Source organism: Schistocerca cancellata, chromosome 1, assembly GCF_023864275.1.
Source record: "Schistocerca cancellata isolate TAMUIC-IGC-003103 chromosome 1, iqSchCanc2.1, whole genome shotgun sequence".
In the NCBI taxonomy this organism is placed as follows: Eukaryota; Metazoa; Arthropoda; class Insecta; order Orthoptera; family Acrididae; genus Schistocerca; species Schistocerca cancellata.
In genome coordinates, this window is record NC_064626.1 from 826579293 (window position 1) to 826603529 (window position 24237).

The 24237-nt window shown below is 40.4% G+C and overlaps 1 protein-coding gene across 1 annotated transcript in view; it reads right to left on the reverse strand.

Annotated features, from left to right (window-relative positions):
• The window catches only part of LOC126162397 (zinc carboxypeptidase-like), a 53817-nt gene that overhangs the window by 18458 nt on the left and 11122 nt on the right, over positions 1-24237 (reverse strand). The window contains exons 3-7 of the mRNA XM_049918889.1: positions 14847-14983; positions 13845-13920; positions 7750-7894; positions 2782-2942; positions 68-158 (exon numbers count right to left, since the gene is read on the reverse strand). Coding sequence (XP_049774846.1) covers positions 68-158; positions 2782-2942; positions 7750-7894; positions 13845-13920; positions 14847-14983 — 610 coding nt within the window. The remainder of the gene's footprint in view (positions 1-67; positions 159-2781; positions 2943-7749; positions 7895-13844; positions 13921-14846; positions 14984-24237) is intronic.

Sequence of the window (24237 nt, forward strand, 5' to 3'; positions counted from 1 at the left end):
CTAAACGAAAGTGCAAGGTAATAACGCAGTCACACTAAAGGTGTCAACTTAGCTATACCGTACTTACCCAGCCAGTAGTAATCCCAGTTACGGTTGGGGTCTGTGCCGACGCACAGCCGATCATTAGACTGGCTTCGGGTTTTGCGCCACATGCGGTTCTGAAACACATACACATAGGCTGTGCAGAGCAGCTGAAAAAAAACTTACATTGTGAGCTAAACAAGTAACAGGTGCGACGTTTCGTTATTTATATAGCATGTGAGCCTAGTAGCTCAAACTAAAAGAGTGAACCAAGAGAAACAAAGTGTTTCTCACCATTGGTTAGGGCTTTTGGAGACAGCTAATCTTCTGCTCGGGGATCTTTGACCTACAAATATGTATAGAGGCAATACGTTGAATAATTGGAGGAAAGTGCGAAGTCACTTCGCTCACAAATAATTTAATTAGATCCCTAACGAGCAGCACTTAGCAATTGCTTTCGCCCTGATGACGACAGAGAAGCGTCATGGCACGGCGTCTATGAGACACTGAAAGCACCGAAGAGCCATTCTGACACGTTTCCGCTCAAACGAGACACGCATTTCACGGATATTGATTGGGTGGCTGGTTCTTTGGCATGCACCCCTCATTCGATAAATCGACGTGCCAAAAAGAGTTGGCCTCAGATGACTTGAGAAGACTTTCGAAGAACCTCGTGTCCATGTCGTGTTCTTCAAACTATTTCGACACCATTTTGAAGACAGGCTGCATATTACAGGTGAAATATATGTACATAAAAGCAAATCGCCACAAAATCTCCTCAGTGAACAGCCGAGTTAGCCAATGCAGCCTTTCTTCAAAATTTCATTCATCTGCTTTCCAGTTTCAAGTAAAAAAAAAAAAAGGAAAAAGAAAAATCAATGAAATATCCACTGCTGTAATATTTATATACGCACATCTATCCCAAACCATTTACTGTACTTTTAATGTGTGCCATAATATTTACATAATATATCCATAGTTATAATATTTGTTTACGTACATCTGGCCCTTACAATTTACTTTGGTTCCAATGTATACCATAATATTTACGTTAAATCACTACAGTAACAATTTATAACAAACTGACAGCTTTATTTGTTTATCTTAATTTTAATCAGTTCTCTTTCAATGTAAACAGTAAGTAATGTAACATAAGTAATTTGTAAATATCTACTGTCACATACACGTATATAACGAAATATCTCTGAGAGTGGAAGTCTTGGGCATTGTTATGGTTGTAATATTGCCATCTTTGTATTCATACCTCCATGTGATGAAACTTCTTACTGTGTGAGTGGTGCTTTACATTATGTGCATACATATCCATAAAAAATGTGCATCATACAGTTTCTGCTGCCGCAAGGTCATAAGCAGTCTGCACTGGAACATAATGGCGCGGATTTTTCATCGTAAGTAAAAGAAACATCTTCCCTTTCATAATCTGTTTACAATAATGAAAATCGTTGTGAGGCACAACCTCAGTTAAAGAGACATCATATCACATCTTGATTTGATTGTAGGGCACCACTACCGCAAGGAAGTTTCATCAGTTGGGAAAACAAAAGAAGAAAGATAACGTATAACGTGAACTAGCCATCTGAAGATGAACCTGTCGGTTCGAAACCGGTAACGGCTATATTTAAATAAATAAATAGCATTGTAAAAAGTGGCTAGTTGCTGTTATCTTCTATGCAAGAGTCAGCCAATATTTTGAACACAGCTACGGGCTCAAAATGTCAGTTTCTGATAAAATAGCATAAAATACCATGTTGCAATAATTTTGAAAATTTTAGGTTGGAAGGAAGATAGAAACGATGTCTCACTCTCAGTTAAGACTTAACTACCTATTCGTTTTTCTCTGACATTTGCTAAAGACTAAACGTTAAACATTTTGATCCATACAGAGGTCCTGTGCCCGCTTCCAAACACTCAGTGAAGAGAAACATTGACTGCTGCTGCTGTGGCGTGGATATACCCGAAGAAATCTCCCGAGGAAGGAAGGAAGATGAGGGTTTAACGTAATGTTGACGACGTAGTCATTAGAGACGGAGCAGAAGCTCGGATTTGGAAAAGATGAGAAGAGAATTCAGCACTGACCTCTTTGAAGAAACCAGTTTGGTATTTGTCTTGTGCTGTTCAGGGAAGCCACGCTAAACCTAAATGTTGTTGGCTCGACAGGGTTTTGAATCAGCATTCCCCTTAATACTTCTACAGTAGTATATCATATTACAAGTTTCTTTTATTTCCATGTTAACTTATTTTATAATTCTTTCATCGACTTTGCAAGTGGCAACTGCAGCGGAAATTGGTCACTTCAATAAACTTATTAATTTGTTTGTATTTGTTTTGGTTAATTTCTAATACCACTTGGTGACATGAAGTATTTCTGTAGATTTAATATTTGGGGGTCAATATTACATTCGTGAAGAAAAGGGAAGAGCAAAACGCATTCTGTTGGTGCTCGGACCAGTAGACCTATGCATTCGTCCGTTTTCATTGATACGTTATGCTACGCAGATCTTATATCTCTCATTTAGAACTGATCTCACCGATTTCCTTACTTTTTAAAATGTAGAACTAACATATAAATTGAAGCGCATGTTAGGCAAACACATGGGGGACCCACGTTTTTAAAATTATCTTAGTTAACTGTTGATAAGGAAAAAACCTCGACAAGTAAAGCAGCGAGCGCTTACTGCGCTACTGCACAGAAGGAGAGCGAGTGAGAGGCACATGAGTGTGGTCGCAGGGTGAGCTCACCGAGGTGTGCGTGTACTCGTAGCCGTCCGGGTTGGTGCTGGGCACGACGTACCAGTCGAAGCTCTCGACCAGCGCCCTGAAGGTGGCGTTGGTGCTGGTCAGCAGCTCGTTCACGATGTACGTGGCCGTCGCCACCGTGATCCACTCCCGTGCGTGCGCCCCTGTCCAACGCAAAACATATGTTTGATGATGGGCTGAAATTGAGTACTGTTTCAGTTTCTCACAAAACGACGATGATGATAATGATGTTTGGTTTGTGGGGCGCTCAACTGCGTGGTTATCAGCGCCCGTACAATTACCCAATCTTTGCTCAGTCCAATTTCGCCACTTTCCTGGATGATGATGAAATGATGGGGACAACACAAACACCCAGTCATCTCGAGGCAGGTGAAAATCCCTGACCCCGCCGGGAATCGAACCCGGGACCCCGTGCTCGGGAAGCGAGAACGCTACCGCGAGACCACGAGCGGCGGACTCAACAAAACGACGATGATCAGCCATGTGAACGTAAAATAACTGTGTAATTTGTGTCGTACGTGTCTTTTATATGACAGTTGTGACTTCAGCTGGTAGCTTGAACTGCAACAAGTTACGCTAAAATTTCTTTCAAATTCTGGAGGTGGAAGGGGTAAAATACAGGGAGCGAAAAGCTATTTACAACTTGTGCAGAAACCAGATGGCAGTTATAAGAGTCGAGGGATATGAAAGGGAAGCAGTGGTTGGGAAGGGAGTGAGACAGGGTTGTAGCCTCTCCCCGATGTTATTTAATCTCTATATTGAGCAAGCAGTGAAGGAAACAAAAGAAAAACTGGAAGTAGGTATTAAAATCCGTGGAGAAAAATAAAAACTTTGAGGTTCGCCGATGACATTGTAATTCTGTCGACACAGCAAAGGACTTGGAAGAGCAGTTGAACAGAATGGATAGTGTCTTGAAAGGAGGATATGAGATGAACACCAACAAAAGCAAAACGAGGATCATGGAATGTAGTCGAATTAAGTTGGGTGATGCTGAGGGAATTAGATTAGGAAATGAGACACTTAAAGTAGTAAAGGAGTTTTGCTATTTGGGGAGCAAAACAACTGATGATGGTCGAAGTAGAGAGGATATAAAATGTAGACTGGCAATGGCAAGGAAAGCATTTCTGAAGAAGAGAAATTTGTTAACATCGAGTATAGGTTTAAGTGTCAGGAAGTCGTTTCTGAAAGTATTTGTATGGAGCGTAGCCATGTATGGAAGTGAAACATGGACGATAAATAGTTTGGACAAGAAGAGAATAGAAGCTTTCGAAATGTGGTGCTACAGAAGAATGCTGAAGATTAGATGGGTAGATCGCATAACTAATGAGGAAGTATTGAATAGGATTGGGGAGAAGAGAAGTTTGTGGCACAACTTGACTAGAAGAAGGGATCGGTTGGTAGGACATGTTCTGAGGCATCAAGGAATCACAAATTTAGCATTGGAGGGCAGCGTGGAGGGTAAAAATCGTAGAGGGAGACCAAGAGATGAATACACTAAGCAGATACAGAAGGATGTAGGTTGCAGTAGGTACTGGGAGATGAAGGAGCTTGCACAGGATAGAGTAGCATGGAGAGCTGCATCAAACCAATCTCAGACCACAACAACATAAATATAAAGGTGTTGTAGTGAATGCAGAGATGTCATCATTTTCAACATTAACTCATCTATGTAGTTGTTCATTTCGCAGGTTAAGCTCAAGACAATATCAAATCGAATGTAGAATCGCAACATCGGCTGGAGTAAAAGTGCCCCTAGATCTGTGTTTTGTATTAGAAAATCACACAACATGATTGTTTCACCACCATACTTAGCAAATACTGACTCAGACCATCACAATAAAACTTTTTCGGAGAAAATAGGCTGAGATGGCCCAGCTGTTTGGGTTTTGCTAGGATTTACATAGTATCTATAACTTCCTTGTACGACGGAAATGTGCTATTTAGGATTTCATTACAATCGAAGGAATTTATAACAGCAGGAATTCTGACTGTTACAGTTGTTATTTTACCTGTAGTAAGAAAGCCGTTTGTACCTTGACATCTATTATTACTCAAAACGTTATAAGTTCAGGGTTCACTACAAAAGGTAGAGTTTGTAGTAATAGTCTTTGGTTGCCATTCAGCCTTCGTAGCGTACAATGACGTTTGTATGTCGTTACAGCGTCGAAATAAGTCCTCATTTATAACTGATTTGTAAAAACTAAAAGTATAAAAAGTGGCAGTAGGAAGGTTTGCCTAAAAAAGAAAGACGATGCTTGCATAAGCGCCACCTGTGAGAAATGCTCAGGTCTTTTGATGGTCAGTGACAAACTTCCTCTTAGTTTACAATACGTCGAGAATGCTGAGACATTCGACGCACTGACAAAAGACAATACTTTATGTATAAATACAAATCATTAAGTAACCTGATTTTATACCAAAAAGCAGAGATTTTAGTAGCTGCAAAGGAAACTACTTGCGTTTCAGAGAGTTGAGCTTATTTTTTATGATACTGCATGACGCAGGTATAAATTATGTTCTACCCTGCAACCTACCATTGAGAAAGGCAGCCATTGTACTGTCTGCTAATGGAAAATTGTGAGTTCATAAAAGTGTTTTACCGTGTTATGATATGTTTCAATAAGATAAGACTCTTGTATAAACCAGACCTTCAAATTGTACCTACGTGATCAGCTTTCTTTCAGTCTGTTTCAGTATATTATTAAAAAAGCAGATGTATTGATTCTTTTTGGATTTCTTCAGTTTTAGAGTATTACGTATTGCAATAAGAGATTTTTTTCTAAAAGAAACAGTGCTGATTGCATATGCGTAACTGAAACTAAGAATTTTTCTCATCTACGTTTCGTGTATGGGGGAACTCCTCTCCACCTCTCCCTCTCTCACCACTGTCCAGAATTCTATTTTGAAACGAATTAGAGAAATGAAGATTTCTGACCAGATTAAGACATCAGTTGTATACTCAAGGAATAAAACTAAATTTCATTACCCGTCCTACTCGTTTCCGCAGGCGAGTTCGCAAACGCCCACTTGTGCAGTGGCTCTCGATGTAGATCCTACACGTGAGAAAAATGTGCACCAATATTATTCAGTGGCGTACAGTAGCTGGTCCCTAGATACTGTACCTATCCTCTGGGATAATTCCAAACCTCTTCGCAGTGTCTCATGGAGTGAGCGTATCTGACACTGTTGACTCTCACTCCGTCGGACTGAGACGTTGAGTTAGCCCCAATCGCTCTTTAAGAGGAGCAGGATACGTGCCCAAACCAGGTTTCACCCTCCCTCTACTCACTCGTTATTGGCTTCAAAGAAAAGTTGCAGGTAGTAGACAAAAAATGAAAACACCAAAGCCGGCCGGAGTGGCCGTGCGGTTCTAGGCGCTACAGTCTGGAACCGAGCGACCGCTACGGTCGCATGTTCGAATCCTGCCTCGGGCATGGATGTGTGTGATGTCCTTAGGTTAGTTAGGTTTAATTTGTTCTAAGTTCTAGGCGACTGATGACCTCAGAAGTTAAGTCGCATAGTGCTCAGAGCCATTTTTTTTTAAAACACCAAAACACAGCACTTTACAATGCATAACATGATGTCAGAAAACCGCTGACATTCAAAACAGCTTCCAGTCGTCTCATAATCGATAAACAGAGGTCCTGTGTGGTTTACAAAGGAATATTGTATCTTACTTCCTGCAAAATAGTGGCAACTTCAAGTAAGGTTCATAGGGGTGGAAGCGATCAAACACCCTTCTCTCCAAAGTAGACCACAGCACCTTAATAAAATTGAGGTATGATTACTGTAGTGGCCAAGGGATACGTGAAAATTCATTTTCGCTTTCGCAAAACCAGTTTTGGACTAGCGATCTGTGTGAACAGGAGCCTCGTAGTCTTGGAACACAGCAACGCCATTAGTGAACAAATACTGCACATGGGCTGGAGCAAAACAGCTAAAATAATCACACAATTCTTGACAGTAATGCAACATTCAGAGTAACTATGGGAACCGTGAATACCACCATATAACTGTCCAAATGATCACCGAACCGCCTCCATGTTTCACTCCTGGGGCGTAAACTCCACCCGAAGTTGGAAATAATGTGCAACAAGACTCATCCAACCACATGACTTCTTTTGATTGCTCCGTAGTCCAAGTTTTATGGCAGCGACACCCCGTTTTCCTGTTACGAGCATTTGCATTACTGATGAGTGGTTTTGGAATTCCAGTTCATCCTGCATTCCCTGCTTATGGAGTTCCCTTCTCATTGCTTTGGTGCTGACAGGGTTCTGCAGTGACTTTTGCAGCTGTAGTCCTCTTCGTTTTCTTCGCAATGGTTTTCTATGACCGTCCGTCATGATCGCTCAATATACATTTTCCTCCGTGTTGTGAATTAGCAAATGATGTTTTTACCTTTTCCCTGTATGTGGTATAAATTTTCGGTACGGTGGATCTCGAAACATCAAACACTTCGAATACCTTGGTTTCGGAATCACCCACCACACGAGCGCCAACAATTTGCCCAAGTTCGAATTCACTTGTCTCGACTAAGACTTGCAACGTGTTGAGGACATTTCACAGGTACCGTCACTTGTCAAATTCAACAGCGCATCACGCTGCAGGCTTGGCTACCGTCTGTGTCTATGTTCAAGCACGCATTTCTTAATTTTTTCCAACCACTGTAACACTACATATTACCTGCACTCATCACATTCACGGAATGTATACCCTACACAATTAGCCCAACAGTCACAGAAGCCACAGATAAGGCGTCCAAACAAAAAACATGTTGAAGCAGTGAGCAGCACGAAAAGTAAACATCACTAGTCGTGATCTTATCTGACTAAGGCAAAGAGAGAGAGTCTACCTGTTGTCACTCTAGTTTCACCACGATATTAATGTAAAGATAATTTTTTAATGGTACCTCTTCAGTGAACACAGCACCTCCATGTGAGGATGACTAACCTGATTCGAGGAAGACGACGGGTTTGCCGTCACCGAAGGAGATCTTGACGCCGCGCTGCTCGCGTCCCTCGAACGTGCTGCCGATCACCACGGAGGACACCACGCCGGGGTACTGCTCCACCAGCGAGTCCAGCCACGAGTACACCTGCACAAGGTCATGCGTCAAGCACTCAGTAATCGTTCTGCCCCAGTGACGCAACATTTTGGAACTGAACATCGCGTAACTCTCACCCAGATGTGTACTACACAGACGTGAGGACATGACGTCGCTCACGGACCCCCTGCCAGCAAAGCTGAGGTGCGGGCAGGCTGGTCAGGACGGGAGGAGAGGACTACGTCAGCTGGACGAGTTAACAGCGTGGTCATAGGTGGCAGTTGATGCCCGTTCATAACAAGCCTCAGTAGTATCCAAACAAGGAGTGCTCAAACATTTTACGCTTGATATCTACTATATGCAGTTTAATCCATTTAGAGAACTACTGAGTTAAAATACGTAAAGGTTTAAGCATAAAATAATAATTTGTCAAGGCCAACTTGACGCATTCTGAGAGATGAAGACCAGTCAGCGCATTTCTACACTTATATTTCACTATGTTCATCGTTGTAAACGGTACCTAACATGGATAAATTCATCCAAGAAACAATACATTAACTAATTTCCAAGAGTGTTTTTTCATTCTACTTAGTCTTTGACCCTTTCGTGAGCCTTGGAAACATGCTTCCCACTACAATGAACTCGCTCCTAGTCCCGTGGGATTCACAGTTCCCACCTCTGAACGGTGTTACCACCTAGTGAACAGTGTAGGGTACTGCTTCCAATCGGACGTTCCCGCCGTTTTTGCTGTGCCTTCGCGCAGAGGCATTGTATAGCTGAGTGTTGGTCTGTAGAGGAGCCTTTCAGTGCTGTTTGCGTGACATTTTGTGATGTTTTCCTCAAAGGTATAGTATAAGGTAAATACTTTTGATTTACCAAAATTTATGAAGAAAAACGTAAAATTGGAACTAGGAGGATTCCAGTTTGAAACAAAAGGAGCCATTTCTGCAGTAAAATGGATGGATAACCGTCCAGTCACTTTCCTGTCCTCAATTCATTACCCATGAGAAACAGCAACAGAGAAAAGGAAAAACAAGGATGGTACTAGTACCAAGATTTCTTGTCCTGAAGTTGTGGCAGAATACAACAAAATAATGGGTGGTGTCGATAAGTTTGATCAATTACGAGAAAGGTATGCTATTGGCAGACGTTCTGAAAAATGGTGGCACAAAATATTTTATTTCCTGGTGGACGTTGCTGCAGTGAAAGGTTTTATCCTGTGGAAAATAAGTAAAAGAGAAAGTGGACAGCATGATCAGCTCACATACAGGATCCATCTAGCCAGACAATTGATCGCTGGCTTCTCATCCCAAAAAAGGCGTGCACAAAATCTGTCTTTCTGGCAAAAAGGGGTAAAGTACCTGAAGATTTTCGTCATGTGGCTGTAGGGGAGCATCAACCCATGTTAGGAGAAACCTACTGGACGTGCCGTCATTGTAGTACCAATGCTGAGGAAAAGAGCACTCGCTGTGTTTGTACATATTGTCAAATGCGACTTTGCATAGACCCATGTTTCAGAAAATTTCATGTCAAGTAATTGTGAACAATCATTGTAACAAGAGAAGTAAATTTATCAAATAAATATGACATATATTCAAAAAGTTGTTTTTGTCATTTAACTCCAAGGAAGGGCAGTGGGAAGAATACTTCCCACCTTGTTGTGTGACCTCACTTTCACAGTTGGAGCAAATTTGATATTCTGTATGATAAATATATCTATCTGTTAACTACTATGTGCTCTCCATTCATAAAAAAAACTGCTCAATAATTTTGCCCACGAAAGGATTAAGGAGATATCATTTTGAACAAATTATTTCAGGTTCATGCTCACAATAAGACAAGAGAATACTAATTTTTCTTGAAATATCTTGAACATACAGTTTTTCGAAAGGCTGAGCAATGAAAGCCATTTCTATCTATTCCTTTCATAGTTGAAAATCCATTTTCAAACTGACTTCAGTGCTGTTAAGTTGGCCATATGCCTCTTAGCAGCTTCTTGATCCAATGATGCTTGCTAATCCGACAGTTGTGGCTGTATTTGAGAAAGTGTTTAACATTTCTTTAATCGAGATATCCAAAGCTCAAATTTTCGCATGAAGCAAGCTATAGAAGGCATAAAAGCTATGACAGTTTGTTTTATTCCATTGAAGTTCTTTGTTTAACTCATTTAAAGTGTCATAACAGTTATAAATGCCAGATGAAACAACCAGCTCAAAACATACGGCTGTGACTGATCTTGTCAGTATGAACAGACCTCTCAGTTTCGATAGCACGAAGTATTTAACAGGTCATTAAGTTCGTCATGCACATTGTCTTTTTGTGGAAGCTCGGAAAAAGTGATTTGCGTTGCCTACTGGATGCGGAGCTCTTTCCCCCAGCTCGTACCTCTCTGCCAAGTTACAATTCCCGAGTACTAATATCCCCATATAGAAGAAAAGACTGTTACATGGCATGAGCGTTAAAATTGGTGAAATGCGGATGGAGACGAAGGAGGCGGTGACAGTGTTGTCAGATTTACTGTACCGCCTTTAAGTACCTTGCGAAACGCTCATTGTCAACAGAACACTATTTTACAAAAACAGTTCACGTAAACAGATGCGGACTTAGGTTTTGAAAGATTGACTCCTAAAGCCATAGCGATCGACTAGTCGATCCCAGTGGATGGGTTCAGCACCCACTGGTTTAAACGCTGTAATTAGGGCGGTAAGGTCTGGCAACAGGCTCTTAGGGGGTATGTATCACAACCAGCTCTCGAATAAGAGCTTTGCCTTCCAAAAGGGAATGGGAAAAGCTACGTCTCTAGGCGCTTGCCATTAAGGCAAGTGTACGGAAGCCTAAAACTATAGCATTTTTCTTTCATGTGGCTTGCAAGACCCAAATGAAACTGAATTTTGGTATCCAAAATAATTTGAGGTACATTAGAGACCTTGTAAATCGTTGGAAAGCAAACGAAAACTGTTTTCGGAAGAAACGCCAGACTCAAACTTGTAACACATTTTGTAAAAGAAGAAATGTATTACGGGAAGAGTTGGTAACATGTGGAAGATGTGGTGATAGAAATTCAGATTCAAACTCCAAGAAATTTTGGGCTTTCTTCAATACTATTTCGAAGTTTAGACTTTCTGTTCGAGTATAGAAATATATAAGAAGAGGAATCATGATGGAATATACCGGGTGGTTACGAAGTCCCACCAGGATTGCGGTTATCGTAGATATTCTAATGCGTTAATGCGGAGCCGACTTGAGCTGGAAACAAATTAGTTCCAATTTTGGCCACCAGATGCAAATCTGGCACTGTGAATGCGAGAAATGTATACATATATATTGGATTAAACACGGAACGTAGGTAGAAAAGGTCAAATAAAAAACGCATAATGTTAATTTTATTATAAATTGCCGCTTACACAATTTTTTCAATATTTGCACCGGATACGTTGACAAGATACTGCACAGCGCCAGATTTGCACCAGGTGGGCAAAATTGTAATTAATTTTTTCCAGCGTAAATTGGTTCCGCGCTATCGCGTTAGCACGTCTACCAAGTTTCGCTGCCATACGCTAATTATAGCCCACACTGGACCTCTGTGAGTAGGTGCACTTTGGTTACAACTACCCAGTTCAACTGAAAAAAATGATGATGTGGTGATTGCTACTTTTTATTCAGAACAATAAGCTTTGAAGAAAGACGTACACATACTGCAAATCATTTACAAAAGCAATACTGGTATAGTTGTTGAATACTGGAAATTTTTGTTGCTTTAACGTTTGATAAGCCATACATGGTTGTATTAACTTATTTTCGTAGTGAATAAGAACCTTCAAGTAAATCAAAACTGCGAGACAAACATTTCAAATCAGATAAAACAAATGTTGTCCCGCTGATCGATGTTAAACTACAATTTTCAACGTAAGAAAATACGGGATGTCTCAGGAAGTGTGGTCAATGTTCATGAACGATCATTTGAAGCCAAAAACTTAATATGAACATATGCTCTACTCTGAATAGTTTCCGATATGGAACACATTTTGTGTACACTGGTTTTAGGGCTAGTGGCGCACATGTATGTGTCTTGCCCAACCGGTCTATCTGACGTATCATTTTAACCCAATCTCCCTCGTTGCTTTCAGCCTGCTCGCTCTTGATGTGTTCCTGCTATTAAAGTGGACCGCTGAACGCGCAGTTGTCCACGGTGTGTTGTGAGTGAAGTAGTGCCAGGCGTTGGGAGCGTATCAGAGAGATGCATCGGTTATCTGTATTTGTACTCGCGCTGGCTAACATGCCACACATCTACACCAATGCAGGATATGCAGATATGGTGTATATTTAGGGCTTCTGAGATGCAGTGCTCCTGCTGTTGACAAAAAATATAGTCGCTTTCCGACACGTCGAATTACTTATCGCAGTGCGTTTACCAGAGTTTTCAGCACATTGCGTGTAACAAGTATTCTTCCAAGTCCTAATTTTTCTTCTGAACGTCCAGTTCAGCAACCTGTGCAGGAACAGCAGCACAATGTTGAAATGCTGCAGCGTAGTCCCAGTACCAACACACGGCAGCTTTCTGCATATATCACTGTCCCACGAACACGTGTACGGCGAACATTACATGCGGAAAACTTGCACCCATTTAATAAACAAAGTGTCTACAGTTTTCACATTGGCGAAATGCCACACGACTTGATTTTTGTGACTAGCTAAATGACAATCGTCATTTTTTAAATTAATACTATTCACTGATGAAGTCATGTTTACGCGGAATGTGATGATTCATCGATGGTCGCAAGAAAATCCAGACAGTACATGGAAACTAATTTGCAAGTTCGTTTTATGATCAATGTTTGGTGCGGCATGATCCGTAACATTTTGATAGGTCCAGTCATTTTAGAACGGCGAATCATGGGACAGAATTACTTGCACTTTCTGGAAAATTCGCTTGTTGAACGTCTTGATGACATTCTTTTGCCATGCGGTCTGCAAGGTACTTCAAACATGACCGAGCCCTTCCTCATAATACCAGACGTATGAGGGAATATCTCAACTGCACTTAACGCTTATCACTTGTTCGTTTGTGGTAGTACAATTAACTGGCTACCAAGGTCGTCAGACATTACGGCATTAGATTTTTGTTTATTGAGTTGGATGAAGTCTGAGTTGTACAAACGAAAAGTGTATACGTGAGTTGCACCGCTTGATCACATCATGGACGCTGCTGCCCTTAGGGAACGTGCAGAAGTGCTCAGGCAAGGAACACAACATGTTCTTCCAAGAGCCTACAAATGCATTAAACTTGACGGTGGGATATTCGAATATTTATTTCGAACAGTACAAAAGATATATTGTGACGTATATGGCAAAGCTTACAGACGAATGTGTTGAAAATAGGTATTTTTCAATTGATACTTTGTAAAATTAGAATATTTACTAACTGTTGTATATGTGTCAACCTGACTATGTATTAAATAATACAGAAAATAAATAACAATCTACATCACAAGTGTTCTATCTCGGAAACCATTCGGAATAGGTCATACGTCCGTATCAAGTTTTTGCCTCAAATGATCGTTTCTGTATCCTTGAATATTGACCATCTTTCCTGGGACATCCTCTATAACTGAGCGAAAGACGAAAGCAGCCACCTCCTCATTCTATAGAGTCGTTTTGGAGAAAATTGTTACTGACGTTGTTTTGGAAACAAATTCCAAGTAGTTGAGAGTTGTCCGAGATGTTTCAACATGCCTCGTAAGCTGAAGGATCCACAATAGTTACATTCATAGATTATTTTGTGCTGTTTTCCACCTGCATTGTTAGTATTTCCAGAGAAGTACAACGAATTCTCTGCTCTCAGTGTCTGCCACATCTGTGCCAACCAACGTTTGCATTGTCATCTAAGGGTGGGGCAATAAACACAACAGAACCCAACTGAACGGAATGCAGCTGAGAAGCTCAGTTCCAGGGTGCCTTCTCAGGAATCCCTGTGTTTCTATGGAGGCACGGCGGTACTCACGTTCTCCAGCGGGTAGTAGTCAGTCCAGTCAAAGCCAGCGGCGCGCTGCCGGTGCGGTGACTCGTTGTCGATCAGTCTGGACAGAAACAGAGATTAGATCGTGTCAGATGTTAGAATCCAAAGAATGAACACGAGAACAGATAAGTTCTGTAATATTTTTTCTCACAGTTCAATATTTATTTTTTGTGAGATAGAGAACAGTAGATCAGCACAACTAATTAATGATAGTTCCAGCGTCTCAGTTCCCAGCAAGGTTTTAAGGAAGTCTCCTTCGGTTGTCAAGCGCAAGTCCGAACTGATGTCTTTTCCCAAATGCTTCCACTCGCTTTCTCTATGCCCTTTCTAAAAGTTCTTTCCTGTGACCGACAAACGTCTAACTGGGTCCTGAAGGAACTGCTCTGAGATAATGATTATTAGGACAGAGCAAGATGTGGGATATTAATCGGTTAACAAAAATGGTGTTTCTAATGCCACCGTAACGAGAAACTGCAGAAAACGGCAATATAAGCGGTTAGACAGTGCTAATTCATGTATGGACAAAATGTCTTCTAGACAAATGACATTTGTGAAGGAACAGATTTCTTTTATGGAATGTGTAAGTTAATTTATATGTGTGATTGTTCGGCATGTATAAGTATTACCTAGCTCATAAATTTTTGCCTCTTGATTTACCCTATCCCACCAAAAGCGTATACACGCAACCCAGGCATGGCAGTGGAAACCATTGCACATAACATCCAGGGTATGATGCGGTGTCTTAATCCTTCGACTAGTTAGCTTGACTTGTTCGATGTCTTTAGATAAATAGTTCTTTCATTGTCTCCACGCATAAAAAATTTATGAAACGTATACACACAGATTTTTTTCTCGTTGCAGGTATTGTTCACTTCATATACAGTTACTTAAAGGAATTCAGCGTATGTAATATTCAATTATGAAGAACCTTTTTAACATAATGTAGTATTTCTTAGCAACATTTCGCAGTTAAATAGCAGGGCTTACCTTTGCACGTCGTCAATAAAGATGCTGTAGGAAATGGCATATCCGTTAAATGTTTCCGTTATTTGTTCCTGCAGTTCAGGGGGCACCATAACGTCCACCGGTCGCGAAATTGCAACTGGCTGAGTCCAGAAGTCCAGCTGCAACAACAGAAATCAAAGATATTAGACAGGGAGAATTCAGAAATCATATCTGTTCGAAAATTGGCAACCACATCATCGCTGCTGCTGTATCAAGCAACGCGTGTAACTTAACGATTCAGATGAGGAACTTCGCCAGAGGCAAACAGCGACGCAGAGGACTCTGCAACTGTTTAACAACGACGTTGTGCAGATACTGAAGAAAAAAGGTAATGATAGTGCTACGATCAGAATAAAACTACAGAAAAATCTGGATAGTGTCAGTTCCCATTACACACGGACATAAAAAAATCGGAACACCAAAAAATAATTAATGTAGAGTAATGAAATTTAGGGAATACATTTGCCTAGGTGTGGTTAACATTGCGGGATCACAAATTGACGTAAGTGCGAGATAAGATGCAATATAGGGACGATTAATGCTGTTTGTGGATGACGCTGGTGTTGCCGTCCCATGATGTCCAATATGTGCAGGACTGGAGAAAGGGCCGGTGATTGAGGATGCCAAGGCAACGATCGAGCCGGCCGGAGTGGCCGTGTGGTTCTGGGCGCTACAGTCTGGAACCGAGCGACCGCTACGGTCGCAGGTTCGAATCCTGCCTCGGGCATGGATGTGTGTGATGTCCTTAGGTTAGTTAGGTTTAATTAGTTCTAAGTTCTAGGCGACTGATGACCTCAGAAGTTAAGTTGCATAGTGCTCAGAGCCATTTGAACCATTTTGAACAACGATCGACACCCTTTGCAGCAGCACAACAGGTCGAATAACCAGATTGACGGACAAATCTGCATTCAGGGTGCGTGGAATGACCACGAGAGTGCTCCTACCGTCATACGTAATCACACTCCAGACCATTACTTCAAGTGTAGGTTCAATGTATCTAGCAGAAAGATTGATTTGTTGCAGGCTCTCAACAGCCCTCCTCCTACAGACACACGACCAACACTGGCAGCGAGCAGAACCAGCTTTCATAGGGAAATACAACAGTCCTAGATCCTGCTCTCCAATGAGTTATTGCTTGACACCACTGAAGTCGCAAATGACGGCGTTTTTGGCTCGGTGGAGTGCACGTTACATGGCTTCTGCCTCGGAGCTGTCCTTGAAGTCAGCCATTTGTAACAGTTCTTTCTGTCGCTGTGGTGTCAACTGCTGCTCAGCGGTTGCGATGCGCCTGAGACATACGCCGAACACGATGGTCTTCCCTCTCGGTAGTGACACGTGACCGTCCGGAGTCCGGTCTTCTTGCGTCCGTACATTCTCATTATCATCGCTGCCAGCAGTCATGTACGGTGACTACATTCCTGCCAAGTCTTTCTGCAGCATCGCAGAAGGACTACCCAACTTCTCGTAGCCATGTAACACGCCCTCGTTCAAACTCAGTGAGCTGTTGATAATGGCATCTTTGTAGCCTTAAAGGCAATCTTGACTAATATCAGCTCACTACGTCCAATCTCGAAGGTACAGTGGGGTTACTCTTATGCGACTGGCGCGAAATGTGAACAGGCATCATCTTTCAGATGTATAAACACGCCTACCAACTTCCGATTATGTCGCACAACTCTTTCTTGGTGCTACGATATTTTTACCGTCATTGTGTTTTACCACCGAATTCTTAACTTCATTTGATAGCGATAATAGGACGAAATGCCAATAATTCGAAGTTATTATACCACAGGTTTATCACAGAAACAGGAACGAAACAGAAGTGAAAGCGACTCTACATCTACAAATATAGTTTATCGAAACTCGACATCTAGCACTTAAAAATAGACAGACAGACAAACACACACACACACACACACACACACACACACACACACACACACACATACTCTTCACCTATCAATTAATCTTCTCAGTCGTTACAGGAACCCAAAAAAATGGAAAATGAAGAAATAATGGGAACATTAAAGAGAGATTGACAAGACGTTACGGGTTTCCTCGTAATTTCTTTCCTGAGCAGAGTACATAACGTAATTTGCCATAGTGACCAGTATCAACCACACGTCACAAGACAGTTAGAGCCTCGTAATAAGGTAGCAGGAGCAAAGCGGAAGTGATCCTAGTGTTTTTTTATGATTGCGTGACTTAGCGTATTTCCCACATGTGTGCGTGTTCAAGCCGACCTGTCGTAGGGTTCTCGAGAAATTTTTGCCTCTGTAAAAATTAATATGATTTAAGGGATAGTGGAAGGAACAGGTACACTCTTTTCATACACGAGTACAGAGGATTTTGGACAGTGGACTCGCTGCTTTTTCAGTTATGGAGAGCCTTTTTATGCAGAAATTCATCGCAGTAAAATGGCAAGTGTGCGATTAAGAGTATCCAATCTTACATGGAAAAGTATTTCTTAAGACTTATGTATTTGCTGATTATAGTGTGGATAGTCTGGATATGAAAACAGTTTGCACGCTGTAGATACATTACAGGTGTGTGATAAATTTATTAATCAAATTACCCAATGTTTCTCATGACAATAAAGTATTAATTTTCTGAAGCGATAGTATTACTTTTCCAGCGTATCTCATCTTAATCACCGTTGTATCTTATACAAATATTAAATTCCCTCCTTCCCATTCCCTCAGGTTCTGTTAGTACAGCTTTAACTCTTTGGTTTCATCACACTATCGAAATTCATCCATGAATACGCAGACTAAATCACTTACGCCTTATGAAAACAAGTTTTCTCCTAATTTACGAGCGTAAGCTGTGTTCTGTCCTGTCTTACAGGTCACTAACATAGCTGCGTTTAGTCGGAAAAGCAAACAGTATGTTAGGCTTACAACAATTTCTTTTGCCCCGCACTACGGCGCTAACTGGTAGCAACTAAGTATCTGTGTCTTTCAGTCGCCGTAAATGATGTCGAGAAGAATTACTTCTAGGATCCCTTGAAAATCGCCATGTGATGCAGCAACAAAATAACAGAAAATGTGCCCCGTAGTTATCATGAGTTTAGTTTGTAGTAATAATGAATCTGACTGGATTTAGATATTTCTGGATATCCGAGATATTTATTTGCGCAGATACTTAGAATCCAGTCAGAGGTAGTAAACTGTTTTTGTCGGTAATACTGAAATGAAAACTTTGCGGTAACCACGGATAGTTGGTTACTTAATTAGTTAATTACTTGTTCCGTAGACCAATTGGACGATTCTCATCGAAATGATGATAATGCACAGACTACGTACATGTGATTTGTTTGTGAGTATGATTACATGCTGGCCACATTCAGATTACTACGAATGAATGAATTAGTCGTTAATACTGATAAAAACAAATATAGTTTTTTTCAATTACACACGTCAGTATTTAATTAAAAAATCATCCCTGGAATAGAAGTGGTTGTTCAGAAGAAATTATGTTACACTGAATGTAAAATCTGCTGTGCTTCTTGGCGGTCATGTTACACTATTGGAAAAACGAGCGTAGGCAGCTTATCTAGAACTTCAGTACCACTTAGAATGTAACGTCTGGTAGAACAATAATGTGAACAAGGAAAAGGAGATAGACCCTATTCGGGGCCTGGATTCGTAGAACAGCTTCAGATGATATGAATATCAATGTAATAGCGTTACCAGAACGGCTTTCAGTAGAATGCGATATGATTCTTCTATACAAACTACAACTCACAAAAATATTTCGATAATCTGTGCCCCAAAACTATAGTGCACTTCGCAGAAAAATTATTTACATTCTTGTTTGAAGTGATTTACCTGACCCTAGTGTTGTTCCTGTATCATTCACATCGCATACAGCTATAGCAGCTAAAGAACCACTCTTATGGCAATCATTACAGCATAACCAGTTAACCCGCTTTATCTTCTAACTCCGTTTGAAATAAGTGATATTACGTTTTCATGTATGACTGTAGCACTAGTAAGAATTGTTACTCAGACGACGTATGTATTTTTTATTCTTAATCTTATTAATACTTACTCCTAAGGTTACGGATCCTGCCCATTGTAGAGATGATTTATTTTTCAGTTAAATCACAGAGAACACTTAGTGGAGCAGAGGTGTTCCGAATTGGTATTATTTTTTTAGAAAGATGTAAGACACTCGCCGAAAGACAGATCAACAACTCGAACTATCTAATCTTCGTTGCCCTGAAAGGTAAGTATTTCTGCTGTTTCTTTAACAAACGAAGATGAACAAGCAGACCTCAGCATTCAGATTAGAAAATAAAGGAGGAGACTGCTAAAATTAAATTCGTATCATTCTCATAACCTGCACAACGAAAAAAAAGTAAGAAACACACCCGGTACCAACTGCATTTACTTCGCGATAATTCTTTTACATTATCCTATCAAGAAATGTGACTCATCACGTAAATGGGAAAGTTGATGATATGATCATGACTTGCAAAGCACCAAAGAAAGCGTCGTTAATTCATTAACGTAGCTTGTTGGCCTTTGTGCCCTATCGCCTTTGATTATATCTCGAGCTCCCGTCTCATGTTTTGATAGCGATGTAATCAGATGGCAGGTACTTCAGTAGTTCAGGACAGAGCAATCAGATCCTTTAAGAAAGATTGCGTATTAGTATTGTAATCTGTTTGCCATCAGTGTTGTGACGAAGGAAAATCCGATAAGAAGGCTGTTTCATAACTACGTCCGTTTGAGTAACAAGCAGGCGAACGAGTCTCTTCTACAGAAAAGAGACGGAAGTGCGATGCTAAATCCCAAAATACTTTTCCAGACAGATGTCTTTCATCTCTATATACAAATGGCAATGTCCTAGCTGACTGACGTACTGATTGAATCATCTTCGTCCAGCCCAGACTGCTAAGGATAGAAACTTGAAATTTGGAGAAGGTAAGAATCTTTTATTATAGGCATTGTTTAAGAAAGGATTTTTTGAAGTTCTAGCCATATAGGGGTGAAATAGGAGATGATGGGCTTTGTTGACAGATGTCGCTATTAAGGCAATTTTGAAGCTAGATCTACGAAAATTGGTGTTTGGTTTCTCAGTCAGGAATAAAGTAATACGTGTTTCAGCAGTTTTGGAAATTTAACCCTTTGGTGATGAAATAGTGGGTGAACTACTTAATTATTTTTAAAGCTACATCTGTGAACATTGGTTTTTGGCTTCCAAGTTACAAATAAAAAAATGTGTGTTTCAGTGTTGAACCCCTAAGAAGGTGAAATAGGGGATGAGACATTTTAATAAAAATATTTTATTACGAAAGCATTTTAAAGCTAAGTATTTGATAATTGGTGATTGGCTTCTCGGTTAAAGGTGAAAAAATACGTGATTCACTGTTTTTGGAAATTCAGCCCCTAAGGGGATGAGACAGGAGATGAACTGGCTTTTTGAAAGTATTTCGCTACTAAGGGAGATTTGAAGCTAGGTCAATGAAAACTTGTATTTGGTTCCTCAGTCAGAAATAAAAAGTACGTGTTTCAACATTTTTGGAAATTAAGTCACTAAGGGGTAAAATAGTGTCCGAAAATTTTTTGAGATTAGATAATAACTCAAGAACTACTAAAAGGTTTTTAAGGCTACATCTATGACACTCGGTGTTTGATTTCTCGGTTAAATAAAAAAAAAATACGTCTTTCAGTGTTTCGGGAAATTCAACCCCTAAGCGAGTGCAATAGGGGACGAACATTTTTAAGAAAATATTTAGTTACGTTAAAAAATTTAAAGTAAAATTTATGAAAATTGGTATTTCACTTCTCGGTTATAAAGAAATAAATATTTATCAGGGGATGAAAGACGCTATAGAAATATTTCCACAAGTAATCAAAAGACATGATTAACAAAAACTTTGGTCTCTAGCTGCCAGAATAGATTTTTAGTCAGAAGTATATTTGGAAAAGACCACGATTATATGGCTTTAATTAGAGCGAAAAGCTTAGAAGGTGTTGCAATTTGTGAAAATCATAAAAATTCTATTAAATGAAAACAAAAAATTCTCTGCAGGCCATACAGTCTACATGAGAGAAGGAGCAGGAGTTAACCTAGTGCAGTATAAATTAAGTCTTCTGTGCTTACTGTTGCAGTAGACACGCACACACTTTCGCAACACAGTATAATACCAGACGATTTTTCGGAAAATCATCCGCAAACCGTAACTTCAATGGGAAATAACGCAGCGCTCTTAGATCAGTGCTTTTCATGAGGCATTGTCGCACACAGAATGGTTCATAGAATACCACGAGAAGTCATAATACTTGTTTCATTTATTAATCAAGCTTTGATTGAAACTACTTTCTCTACTATAGCTGTCCACAACCTCCCCTGCCTAGGAAAATCTCAGTTTATTAATTGGATATGAATTTTTCCCAAGATGCAAATAGCATAAACGTTTTGAGGAGATTTCGTAAGACAACAAAAATGAGACGTGATTGTATTTTTTTGTACAGCGAAAATCAGAGTGCACCATTACAGCCGGTGTAGACGTTAATTAGCTACGTTGTATCTATAAACACTTGACTCCCATAAAATAATAACAACATTTTATGCAGAAAGATTTGATAACAGCTCATAAAAAAATCAGAAATTAAGAAATTCAGCCTTTAGTTGCAAGGTAAAATTCATTAGTTTACCTAGGTTTCGATGCCAATAATGGTATCTTCTTCAGAACAAAAATTAAATTATTTTAAGGGCCAAACATTGGCGATCTCACAGAATAAAATTAAAACGGAATAAAGACACATAATCATAATATTATGTCTGTCAAAACTAAATACATTAAGACAAACGGAGACGGTGCTACGCCGGCAAGGAATGTCGGTTATGTCGTCGAAGTGTTGACCCTTCAGGTGAATTTCTGCACTTTGTCGTTTTGTGGTAGGTTTGCACAGGTAACACGAACTCTAGTCACCCCTGATGATTTTCTCGAGAAACCAATTGTTCACATGGTACATTTTAATCAAGTTGTGGCATATGTCCTTAGGTCGTTGGCTTTATTTGGTAATCAAAGTATGTGGGACAAATTTTGCACAGACTTTTCTCTTTTTCAAGGGATTCTGGAAGAAATCTGGGACATCTGATTTAGAGATGTTGCTCCACTGCGATTTCTGAAACAACAAAGTTAAGACACTATGGCCGCACGTCCACTAGTGAACACTGTTTGCTCACAACTGACTGGTCTAATGCACGTTTGTTGTTTGCAGTTGTTAGTTAAAGCTACCATAGTAGTTTCACTGCGCTCACATCGCTTATATGCCAGGAATAAAATCGGCCTCGGAACGTTTTTGGACTTTTTTGGTAAAACGAAAAGAAGATTTTGCCACCAACGTTTACGACTTTGTAAATTCTTTTCTATTAAAATTAGATCACTGTTTTTGAAGCAAAATTAGATTATTAATCATTTAATTATCCTGTCTAACACAACATACTAACAATTTCTGTAGTACTGCATATCTTGAAATTAGAGTTGAGGGTTGTTAGGAAAGGTGATGTGGGCAAAACGTTCCGGCTGAAGAGGGGTAAGGGATGAGAGGTGTCATATTCTGCAGGGGCAGACATTTACTTCCCTGAGAGAAAGCAGAGAGAGGAAGCGACAATATACAAACTGAAGGCTGCAGAACGCTCATGGCGCAGACAGTACAGGTGGGAGATTGCATTCTGGTGGAAAAGAAAAAAAATAGAATAGCGTGCCTGGCTGCAGAGTGTCATGGGTGAAACAAGGCGGAAAGACATCCTCTTAATGTGAAGGAATTCACGCACAAAAGATGGTCGTGAGCTGACCTGTGAGGAATCTTCTAACAGCGAGCGCCAGAGCTCGCTTCCAACCAAATAGCAAAGACACGTATTTGATTGGCGGAGTGCAAAGGTTGTAGGAGGGGAAATGGAAACTTACAGAAAATCTTCTGAAAGTATTATGAGCTTCAGGCGATTGGCTGGCAGATCCATGATGGGAGGTAATGTTTTTGTAGCGGCTGCTAAAATTCGTTGCCTAAGGACAAATGTAGACAATGCGTGTCCAGGAGGGAGCACGCATATGTCTTGGAGACACTATCCTGTGGAGGTTGACTGAAGACGCTTTCCACCATGACCGTCTGGCAGACTTTGCTGGTGAGAGTCAGAGCGGAGAATCTGGCGGTTAGATTTTGAGAAGTGTTGATTTCACCTCAAGGAGTGTGTGCTGTCGTTTCTCGATGAACAGAGTGGTTATTCTGTTAACACGAGTGAGGATTCGTTACCTCTCTGTGAAGTCTGACGCACATTGAAATGCGTGCGGAAGAGTACCTGAGCCGAATTTCTATGACTGTCTAGTGAGCAAACAGGAATCTTGGCTCCTTTTCTGTCTTGTACTGAAGCAATTTCAGCCCTAGGAGTTTGCGGACGGCATATTGCGCCCACTGTTTAGGCAGAGAATTAGAGGTACACCATGCACATCAACTGCACAGCAACCAACGACCGAGGGAGCAGTTCACTGGTTCAGTACAACTGCTGTTTGTACTTCAGTACGTGATACCCGCACTTCGGTTTCGTATATAGGGAAACACTAAAAGTAAATGTGTTGAGTTCGATTTGCTGGACCACTGATATTTTTCTGGAAATGCCAGTCATGGATAATGTCTTCTGTTTTTCATCGCTAATCAGTATCAGCCAACTTTGTGTCTTTGTAAAAAAAAAAAAAAAAAAAAAAAAAAAAAAAAAAAAAAAATGGGGTGGGTGGGGGAACGCAATGTAATTTCTCGAAATTGTGTACTTCGTATTTATACAATGTTTGGACACTATGTCTTTTTGAGAATAAATCGTTTACGGTATTCAAGTTGTTATTCATTGTAATAGCATCCAGACAGGAATTATTGGTTTTAACTTAAGCGAAGTAAAACCGCAGCATGATACTTCGTTTCGTGGAAATCTCTAGTTGAAGGATGTCTAAGCCAGAGTCGTTTTAATTATTTGTAGGTTGAGAATTCCATTGCAAAGACAACGTTGGGCAATTGGGCAATTGGGCAACCACACATACGAACGCCATATGTTAGAAATACCTCGGGGGCTTACTAGGCATGAACACTTGCTTAGCCGAGCATAAAAAGAACTGTAGCTTGGGATAAATTAATAAATCAACCTTAGCGAAGCATGCCTTGCACAGTGAAGGGCGTGTAATAACATTTAGTGAGACTAGCCCTGTAGCCAAGAAAATACATTATCTGCATTGTTGGATAGATATCCAACGGAGATTTACAAACATTCATAATTTCAGCGGAAAAAATGAGGAAGTTAAATTAAATAAAGTTTGGATGCGAACTTTGCGCCAACAGATTAACTATCATTTACCACTTCATCAGCCAAG